Genomic DNA, 10903 nt, shown 5'->3' with positions numbered 1-10903 from the left:
TTCTCTGCCACACGAAACATGATTTTATTTAAGAGGTAAAGAGTTGCACATGATGGAAGACAGAAGAGAGGCATAATTTATTTGGATAGAACAAAAAAGTCCTCCTCAAGAGACAACTGCAATTGCTACATGTTTGCTTCGATGAATACAGAAGGCACCTAATGACTTCAGGGAACCTCTCTGCAAATTGAGCTCTCTCTCTTTTTACTTTTATTTTTCCCAACAAGTGTTGATAATTTTATTTTAACCCCCCAAAAAAATAAATTCCTAAAACAGGAAGTAGTTTTGAGAAAGCGGAACGGAAGTGGCTGCATTGCAGGTAAGAACCTCCCCATCTACCGTCACCCTATATGTCTCTGGATCTACCGTGATGTTTGGAAGGGCATCATTAAGCTTCATGTGATGTTTGGTGAGTCCCCTTACGTTACCCACCGCTTCTACTCGTTTCTCTAGTCCATACAACTCTTTTACTCCACTTACTAGTGCTGCCTGTAATTTGCACAAGAAGAAAAAAAAAAATAACAAAAGAACTAGTCATGCCTAATGAGTTTTTTTTTCCCCTTTGACCACAAGAGGAGAGAGAGAGGGCAGTGAGTGAAAGTGAGGGAGAGAGACCTAGAAGGAGAAGATTCATACCTTGCTGACAAAAGCAATGGAATTTGCACTACCAGCCTTTCCAAATGCTCCAAACATAGGCCTCAAGATTACCTGCAACTCGCATTTAATAAAAGTTGAATATGCTACATTGACTAGAAATAATAGGTGAGGCCACCAGTTTTATCCAAAAATTAATTTAATAAGAAGTTACTCAATTTATTATTTATATTCTATCGCTTTTCCTTACATGCAAATCTACTAGATTAAAAGTTAAATCAAATATAAACCTATCACTATCTTGCAATGAGATTTAACTAATAGAAACAAGATGACCATTAGAATTCAAACTCTAAACCTCTAATTTTTGATATCATGTGGAATAATAAATTGAGTTACCATCTCAAAATTTAAGCCAAAACAACAGGTCCTGACCGATTCTTACATCCTAAGCTTCAATCTCTGGAATAGTTGGTCATTCATTCTATTGTTTCAACATGTTATCTTGCTAAGTATTATTTACATCTTCTGTGAAGCAAGAGGTTGGTTATCAATGATTTAGAAAACTTAAGTTCATAGGAAAATAGTGATTTATTAATGATATATCTAACATGGCCATTCATATAGCCCACAAGTCGAAAACATAGATCAACAAAAAACCATCATATTGTAGTTTTGAAATTTAATCCAGAGCCGCAGCTAGGATTCAGGCTTTAAATCTCGAACTCCGATATCATGTGAAATAATAGCCTAAATAACTCATTTTTCTAAAACTCAAGTTAATATAGAAGGGCTTTTATTCTAATAATTGAAATTTTTTTTATTAACCTTCACAAAAATATTTCCATAATATGTAGTCCTATCTAGTTAATTTTACAGACCACTTCTCATCTAAAACTACAGAAAAGCTTAAAATTGTGAAGGAAAGTCAATCTTCCAAGTAATACTTCCGCATGAAAAATGAGATTTACCGGTTCAGGTGTGGGTATGCTTGCGTTTGGATCGCCCATATTTGCCCAGGCAATTGCACCACCTTTGATCACCATTTCTGGTTTTGCTCCGAAGAAAGATGGTTTCCACAAAACAAGATCAGCTAACTTCCCCACCTGCAGGAACATGTATTACAAAGAAGCAAACAAACAATTCTACTGAGAACTAAAATGCCAAAAATTAATGGGTTACAGAACAACTAATAGTAGTTGTCTCTAAATGCTCCCAAAAAGGCACATGCATTAACAATTAGTTGAATTTCTGTTTTAGGTTTTACTGTGTGCCTGAACAACAGAAATTGTGAAGTCCAACAGGACAACGTTAGCCGTGCAATAGATGAGAAAATGCATGAAATCAATAGGTCAATACTTGTATACCTCAACTGAACCGATGAAATCAGAAATCCCGTTAACTATAGCTGGATTTATGGTATATTTTGCAATGTATCTTTTTATCCTGAAGTTGTCATTATCTGATCCATTGGGGCCCAATAATCCTCTTTGTGTCTTCATCTTGTGGGCAGTTTGCCAAGTTCGGCATATCACCTGGCAGGAAAATAATTCAACTCTTTCTTAGATCACATAGCCAAATATGTTCCATGTACAAACAAAACTACAGTGGAGAAATATATTAAGACGCTATTTAAAAGAGTTAAAAAGACTGCATTCAGAAGAATCATGCATTACTGAAGCAATTTCTTGAATTGATGAGAAAACGTTTCTCTATCACATACCTACACAGGCATGCAAAATCACAGATGTTAAGCCATTGTGCTTTCAATAGCAGTCACGATGCTGATGTCCAACATCAGATGACTTTTTGTGTGAGTACACCTTTGTTTATGGATGATTTCAACCTAAAACATATTGCTATTACATATCACCAATTAGATGCTTCAAATAACTGATGAAGTCAGATTATTCATAATATTAGTTAATGTTGGGTAGCTTTTCTCATCAGACTAAAATTTCCAATATTCATAGAAACAAGGAACATTACTAAACAAACATCATCTATGAATAACCGCATGTGAGGAAGAACTAAGTAGAGGTGAAAACAATGCATGAAACCAAGAACCTCTCCAATGCGACCCATGGCCTGTGAATCAGAAGATATAATGCTAATTGCACCCATATCATGTAAAATATCTTCTGCAGCAATTGTTTCAGCCCTTATCCTTGATTCAGCAAAGGCAACATCTTCAGGAATGTTCTTATCCAGGTGATGGCAGACCATCTGCATATATGTGAGCCCTAATGAGAACAAAACATCCATGAAACATTCGGTACCATTAACGCTATTGCTATTATACTCTCATACCAGCATGTCAAAATGCTCATCTATAGTGTTGGAAGTAAATGGTCTCGTGGGGTTTGTTGATGATGGCAGTACATTTTCAACACCACATACTTTGATTATATCTGGAGCATGACCACCACCAGCACCTTCACTGTTCAAAATAACATTCAAAGTAAATATAAATGCCGTAAAGTTTTGAAAAAGGCAAAGTATGGTGAAAATAACAAATTCATCTTGTCTGCAGAACAAACCAAAAACAGTTATGCTTGACAGAAAATTGTAACACTTGGTGATCTTTAATAGAGACAAGAAGATGATTATATGAACAGGTCACAGGGAAACAGAAGTTTACAATAGATTGGCTGCAAATTATAAGATTCTTAAACCATCAAAAGGGAATATGTGACACATTAAAAGGGATAAGATATAGAGCTCCACCAAAACTCCCCAAATGCACTGAGACCTTAAATGCCAAAACCATTCTCTAATGTTAAATCCTCTTCACAAGGTACCCAAAAGAAATTTGGCAAAAAATAAAATTTTGGAGTTTTAATCTTCACAATATTGCAACATTAGTACCTAATAGTCAAAATGTCTATTTGAACACAGTGGATACTGAAAACAGATTGCAGAACTATGAGTCACTGGGAAATTGAAATGCCTAAACCTGTGGTATGCATGGATAGTTCTCTTCTTAAAAGCAGCAATTGTATGTTCCACGAATCCAGATTCATTTAAAGTATCAGTGTGAATGTTAACCTGCCAAAACCAAGACAGATGGTTGTGCATGTAGATCTCATTAGATATTTGCAAAATCTACACAAAAACATGTTTTAGTAATGTCATACAATTTTCTGCAAAAATAAGTTATAAAAGGGGTAACCTGAATGTCATATTGTTCTGCAACAGTCAAACAATTGTCTATTGCAGCAGGAGTACTTCCCCAGTCCTCATGCAGCTTCAATCCCATTGCCCCGGCCCTGATTATTTCATGCAGTTCATCAGGTTTGGCACTGTTCCCCTGGAAGGAATAAGGAATTATCAAACAACTAAACTTCAGAACTAAGGTGGATGCAGAGGCACTTTAAAAATCTTATCAACTCAGTCATAATATACAAAAACAATGAGGTTGATGGAGAGACTTTAGCTCATTCATTTTTTTTTTTTGGGGGCAAATTATCAAATTAGTTCACAAAATTTGGCACTTATTACAATTAAGCTATTAATGTTTCTTTTATTACATTTTGGTTTCTAACATTTTCTATTTATTTCAAATGTTTATTTTCATTTTCTAATAAAAAAAATCAAAATATTTATATCATATTTGAATATTTTAAAAAATAATTTTAACTAATTAATTAAATTAATAAATTAATAACAACAATAACAGGCCTAATTATTATTAATAATTTATTACTTCAATTACTTGAGCTATTATTCAAGTATTTAAACATTATCTAACAATTGTACCTTTTTCTATTAGAAAATAGGAGGAAATTGAGTATTTGAAACAAACATAAAATATTAGGGACCAAATAGTAGAGAAAAAAAATTAAGAATTAAATTATAACAAGTGTCAAATTTTGGGAGATAATTTGGTAATTTACCATTTTTTTAACAGAAGAAGAAATATTATTGAAGATAAGAGAAGATGAAATGCAAAAATGGAAGATAAGATGTCTTGTTACGGCCTTCTACACTCCGAAGGGCAAAACAGAAAAAAATCGGAAAAAGAAAAATCAATACTTGCCCCCAGTGTCTATGTAACGCAAAATAGGAATATCTGTAAAATAGCCATGAGCCTTAGCCCATAGAGAAGCCAAAAAAAGTCATAGTTTCGCATAGAAACTGAAAAGGAAAGAATCAATCATCGATAATCCTGTGATCTGCTCCAACCTTAGTTCTCAAAAACTCGCAGACAGTACTTCCCTCCAAAGGGTTTTAACTCCCTTTCTCACCCCCCACTCCACACAGGTTCAAGCTCACGAAGAACTACATTGAAGATGGAGCAACCCACACCAACCCAAAAGTATCAAAAAGTCTACTCTAGAACTTCCAAGCCACATCATAGTGCAGGTAAAGGTGATAATAAGTCTCTCCTTTCCTAAAGCACATAACACAAATGGCTACAGGATAAGGATTAAAAGGAAGGGGTGATAAGTTGATAAGATCAAAGCATACTTTTCCTGTGAAGCCGAAATTTAGTGGTAGGCCATCAGTAGACTGCAGCATCAACTTCATTTGCAGAGGAGATGGTGTGCAAGTAGTAGCACGAGTCCCATCAGCAGGTCCTGTTCCACCTCCAATCATAGTCGTAATACCTGCAGAAAGTTGAAGTTTTAGGGTAAAAATCTAATTTTAACATTTCAAAAAAGATACATGTGAAATGAATTTCTGTTTCATCATATGTTTAATATGATCATTCTATTTAGCAGTGGAACATGCTTCAAATAATACAAATAAGGTTCACAAATTGAAGCATAAGAGTTCTTGTTGAAGTGAAAGATGTTGGAATCAGCCATTACAGATGGTAAAATTTAGGTTCAAGCAATGGCATGAAAAGCAAAAATGAAATACAGGATCAATATCCTCAAGCGTGTATATGCCAAACGAGCATAATATGGCTACAAAGTATTTCTATTTTTAATGTCATCTAGATATTATTTGTGTAACATGCCCATGTTTGTCTCCATCAAGCCACAAGCACTTTCTAGATATTTAGCTCACCACTTGATATCGCTTCATAAGCCAGTTGCGGGCATATGAAGTGCACATGACAATCTATTGCCCCTGCAGTTACTATCATTCCTTCTCCAGCGATAACCTCTGTGTTAACCTGGTAAATAATGAGAACTACTTGGCATTAATAACGCAGCTGATTGCACCTTCCACACTTCACTCTACATTATGAATGAATTTACCCCGATTATCAAATTAGGAAATACACCATCCATGATGTCTGGATTGCCTGATTTTCCAAGGGCAACGATAAAACCACCTTTAATACCGATATCTGCCTTAAAAATTCCACTGTAGTCTATGATAAGAGCATTTGTGATGACAGTATCCAAAGAGTCAGATGGTGCATGCCCACATGCCTGGCCCATGCCTTCTCTTATAACTTTTCCACCACCAAAAACACATTCATCGCCATAAATAGTAAAATCACTTTCGATTTCAGCAAATAAGTCAGTATCACCAAGCCGAATTTTGTCACCCGCTGTAGGCCCGTACATGTTACCATATGCCTCACGTGAAACTACAGTAGTAAAAGCAGAATCCCTCCCAGTAACACCCTCACTGAAAAACCACTTAGCAGGTCAGGTATTCAATAGAATGCATAAATTAGAAATGTGAAATAAGCAGCAGAAATATTGATTAAACACTCCTAACCTAGAATTTGCTTCTTCAAGGTTTCCAAATCCTCTTATTTTTATAGAGTTCATAACTGCTTGCAAGTTAGCATCATCAACAGGACCATCAACAATGCCATTTCCTCCTCTGATCACTTTCCTACCTCCAATACTTACGAGTGTGACACTTTTAGTTTCTCCAGGCTGGTAAGATATGAGAACTTTCACTAAAGAACATGAAACACATGGTCCATATTATTAAAAAACTGAAAACAAACTGCATAATGAGTGTACTGAGAGAGGACAAGTTTCTGGTAGCATTATAAAGTAAATTTCTCATGGAAAAACAAGCTTTACTGTGCAACTCCATTTTTTATGCCGTAACTTTTGAAACATCCATGCCTCTCGAAAACATAATAATCTACTCCAAAAAATTTGTATAAGTACTTTAAATTCAGAGAACTTCATGATCACAAACCTCCAATCAGTTATATCTAATCCCATTTCTGATCAATGCATGTTTTTTTTGAAATACTGATCAATGCATGTTATTTCATACAGATTAACAATAACTTCTTTTTACAAACAAAAACATCGAAAAATAGAAACTACTTTCTCAAAGGATTAGATACCACTGTCCTAGGTTATTCTGATTAGAAAAAATTACCAATAAACAGAAAAGAATTATCTATATAAGCTTAGCAGCTGAAAATGTACCTTATTTTATTAAATTGAAAATAAACCGCAAACTACGATATAAGAATCTCATATGGTACCTCAAATCTTGTAGCTGTCCCTGCTGGAATGTTCAGCCGCATGCCATATGCTTTACTTCTATCAAAAACCAAGTAAGGATTCACCTCAATAAAGTGATAGTGACTGCCAACCTGAAATGAAGTTGAAATATGATACAAAATCATCTTTCTGCTAATGTTCCCCTGGAAAAATGAAAAAGGAAAGGGTGATTGTGTGTGTGTGGGGAGGAGGGGAGGGGGGAAGGGGGAAGATAGATAGACAGATAAATAGAGAGAGAGAGAGAGAGAGAGAACAATTTAGAAGTTAATTATTCTTTCTCTTTAGCATAAAAAAAATTATTATATAGGAAAAGAAAGGTGTAATAGAGAAGCTCTAATTGTCCTCATAAAGATGAACAGGTAAGGAGAAAGGCCCAGGCAATAGAAACAATTCAGTGAAGAATAACTGGTCAATTTCCATCAGAAGTAGACAAAGAAATATCATTACAGAGGCTATGCTCCTTAGCCAAAAGAGATGCCAAAACAGTCAATCTATCCAGACAAGTAAAAGACGAGAGAGGTAATGTTTGAAGGTCCTTGCATTCCTCTCCACCCACAACACTCAAAACTCGGCAACAAACCCCCCCACCACAACAAATGACCTTTCTTTTTTCCAACACCACAAAGAGAAGAAATATAAAGCCCTCGAATTTCAGAGGAGAAACTCAACAAAAGCCCAAAATGGCAAGTAAATGGGCCCAAAGTCTCCAAGTCACATCACAGTACAACTAAATATGGCTACGAGACTCAGTATTTTGAGATCACATCACACAAACTCCTGTTGGCAGACCATGATTCAACTTGAAGATTGAGCCTGTTAAGAACAACAATGCAGACAAAGACCTTAACCCTAGAGGGAGTAACAACTTACCAAAAACACTGATCAAAGGGTAAATTCTCGGATAAAAGGGTTAGGGGTCAAAAAGGAAAGGAAAGGTATGCAAGAAAAAATGCCTGAGGAGTTTAAAGACCAAACTCTCTGATCAGGGATTCAAAAGAAAATGAGTGATTCAAGAAGTTGAGTCTGAAAGGGCACATCAACAGCTGAAAGACATACAGCGAGAGATATGCTTATCAATTTGGACTATGAACAGCAATGAAGAAGTTTAATCAGTTCTACATCAAACACCCTAGTCCAGATCCAAAATGTATGGAGTAGAAAGTATACAGAGTCTTCACTCTTTTCTTTTATTCTTTTCAATAAAGACCAAGCCATTGTCACATTAGCACAGGCAGAAACTTGCAGAGGAAGAAAATCACACCAATAAAATATGATCCAGTTCTTTCAATTGGCAGACTTAAAATCTTGAAAACCATTCCTAAAACAAATCCAGCTGCTCTGCAGGAAAAGTTAGAGAGAATTCAACCGAAATGTGGTTGAACACTTCTTAAAGTCTGTGATTGTCAACATTTCCGACTACTGTAATCTAACAGTTGACACTGCCCATGAGAATGCCTTTCAAAACCAGTAACTGACTCTTCAATACACTTACAAGTAGAATACATGATACTAAGTTAAGATCTTCATCAAACTGAAAACAAGATTGGAAGTTAAACACAAAAGAAAATGTAATTGCTAAAAGAGGAAATTATCAAAAAATTAAAGGGACCTGGACTGGCCTATCTCCAGTGTTAACAACTTTGAGGATGACTGCTTTCCTTCCATGATTGAGGCTGATACTTCCATACCCAAAGATTATCTCACCAGGAATTTTACTGTCTTCTATTGCAGGAAACTTGTCCAGTGAAGGCACTGCAGAATTATCACTGTATTATTATTATTATCATTAATATTATTTGACAGTAATGTCTATCAGAAACTAGAAGAACACATACTTTGAGTAGGAATTGTCGAAACTAAATAAATAACCGGTGAAACTTCTTGAAAGAATATGTGTGAGTAGACTGATGAATTTGAACCAACACATTAAATCAAGCAAATTCGTTAAAAAATAAAAAATAGGGGGAAGAGACACATGGGAAGGGATTGATTGAGCGGCAAAAATATTTGGAGTTTATTCCACTTGCAATATTTTGGATTGTGTGGAAAGAAAGAAACAAAAGAATTTTTGATAGGGTAGAAGATATTGATGGAATTCAAGAGAAAGGGTTTCAAATACTTGTTTTTTAGTTATGGGTGAACCATTGTATTACACGGAAGATTTAGTAGAACTAATTGCTATCTTTATGATACATGTTATACTTGTTATTTAAAAAAAGGTGAAGAGACACATGAGTATATGAAGAACTGTTCAATTTGATCGTATTCTATCATGTAGAAGGAACTCATTCTTCATAATGATAATGCAGCTCATGAAGCATCAAGATCATTTCATGCCCAAATATGTTCCACATCATTCCTCAGATTTCCACAAACTTTTCCCGGAAAAGTTTTGGCCCTCAAATTAACCATTACCTTTTGGCCTTCAGGGAGAAATGGGAAACAGGCCAGGAAAATAGGAGAAGAAAGAACATGCAGGAAGCTTTCAGAATCACAATATGAATAGCTGCCAAGCATCTGGCTCATAGTAGAAGAGACTTTTGCTGACAAAAAAATCAGGACCTTAGAATGCACACTATCTTTCTCTTGGATTCCGAAGCTACCACCAGGAAATTGCCTTTGCTAGAAGCTAAGATGGCCCTTTGTAAATAATTTGAAATTTTTACTAAATTGCTGAAGCTCGTTAAAGAAGGATATATGAACATTAAAAATTGAACAAAATTTTACCTGGAATAAACGAACCATATAAAGCTAGCTCCAGGTTTCCATTTTCACTAGCAATTGGATCGTGGATGGTGATTAACTTTGTACCATCTAGGAATGTTCCTTCAACCTGCAACAATATGCTTTATAAGACAACAGAAACAATGTTATAAAACTAGCAATGACCCGGTGAAGCTTAAAACCTGGACAGATTCCAAAAGATTTGGAACCGCTGGAAGAACCTGTCTCCTGTTAAAAGAATAAAGAAGAAAATAATGAGTCATTCATTTACTAAAGCAACATAAAAGATATGATAAAAAGTTACATGTTTATAGTACCTTCCCAAAAGTTGTCTCCCAATATCCATCAACTCTGCAACAGACTTTTCACCATCGCGCACAAATTCCAATATCTATGAGCATAAATAAAAACAAGATAATCGTAAACCACAAAGCATACACACATACGCACAAGGGAGATATCATATAAACAAAACCATACGCTCTTCTAAGCAGCAACATGAAGACACGTGCAAATGTCGAAGAATACAAACAGAAAGGAACTTAAAATTTATGTTTAGACATTTAACGATAACAAAAAAGGAGTAATGTATACTACCTGAGTAGCAATAAGAGCCACAGCTTCAGCGTAATTAAGCCTTAAACCACGAGCAAGACGCTTCTGCGCAAGGTATCCCGCATTATGAAGACCTAATTTCTCCACTTCCCTTGGTGTCAATTTCATTTTTCAGGCTCCAAGTCAATGCCACTACAAGAAGCTCTGAAATCCGAATCAATGAAGAAAGAAAATTAATTGAGATTGTTGAGAACCTGGAATTATCTGTGTCAAATAACCGATTGCTTTGCAATGATTATCTACGCAAAAACTGAAACTCGAACAGAAAGCGATAACATCCGACTCGTGAATCAAAAAGGAAGAATCATATTTTGATCATTTGATGGGAGAACCTTCGAAGTTGTCGGAGCTTTGACTAAACAGGAGATGGAAGTATCACGAGTAACTTCCACATGTAGACTTCTACTGTCACTGTTGTTGTTGCAATAACAATCATTTTAATTGAGATTATATTTTTATAATTTGATAGAGTGATTTTTTTTTTAAAGTTCCACTGATATTTATTTACTATTAAATGAATTTATATTTTTATT

The 10903-nt window shown here is 35.3% G+C and overlaps 1 protein-coding gene across 3 annotated transcripts; it reads right to left on the bottom strand.

The window, feature by feature from the left end:
• Positions 1-10838, bottom strand: URE (urease). Of its 3 annotated transcripts, XM_022043998.2 has the most exons (19): positions 10703-10838; positions 10353-10514; positions 10073-10146; positions 9938-9983; positions 9759-9864; positions 8641-8783; positions 7013-7123; positions 6277-6440; positions 5805-6183; positions 5611-5719; positions 5065-5204; positions 3767-3904; positions 3551-3642; positions 2905-3034; positions 2662-2820; positions 1962-2129; positions 1566-1700; positions 637-708; positions 1-489 (listed from the first exon to the last, which is right to left on the bottom strand). In XM_022043998.2, exons 2-19 carry the CDS (start codon positions 10476-10478, stop codon positions 268-270), a joined length of 2514 nt encoding a protein of 837 aa, XP_021899690.2. In that variant the 5' UTR covers positions 10479-10514; positions 10703-10838; the 3' UTR covers positions 1-267. The 3 variants fall into 3 exon arrangements, with proteins under 3 accessions (XP_021899690.2, XP_021899689.2, XP_021899691.2); XM_022043997.2 differs by having other exon boundaries at positions 10353-10788; XM_022043999.2 differs by lacking the exons at positions 1-489; positions 637-708; positions 1566-1700 and adding an exon at positions 2318-2440 and having other exon boundaries at positions 2019-2129; positions 10353-10793.
• Positions 10839-10903: the final 65 nt, after the last annotated feature.

The sequence above is a fragment of the Carica papaya genome, chromosome 6 (assembly GCF_054855325.1).
Source record: "Carica papaya isolate Zhongbai chromosome 6, ASM5485532v1, whole genome shotgun sequence".
In the NCBI taxonomy this organism is placed as follows: domain Eukaryota; kingdom Viridiplantae; phylum Streptophyta; class Magnoliopsida; order Brassicales; family Caricaceae; genus Carica; species Carica papaya.
The sequence above is the reverse complement of the archived record's forward strand: the minus strand, read 5'-3'. Positions and strand labels throughout refer to the sequence as shown.

Coding starts and splice junctions, on each gene's coding strand:
- URE (XM_022043998.2), bottom strand. CDS start 10,478: ATGAAATTGACACCAAGGGAAGTGGAGAAATTAGGTCTTCATAATGCG. Junction 10,147..10,352: donor TGGCTCTTATTGCTACTCAG/GTAGTATACATT, acceptor TTATGCTCATAG/ATATTGGAATTTGTGCGCGA. Junction 2,821..2,904: donor ATGAGCATTTTGACATGCTG/GTATGAGAGTAT, acceptor ACATATATGCAG/ATGGTCTGCCATCACCTGGA.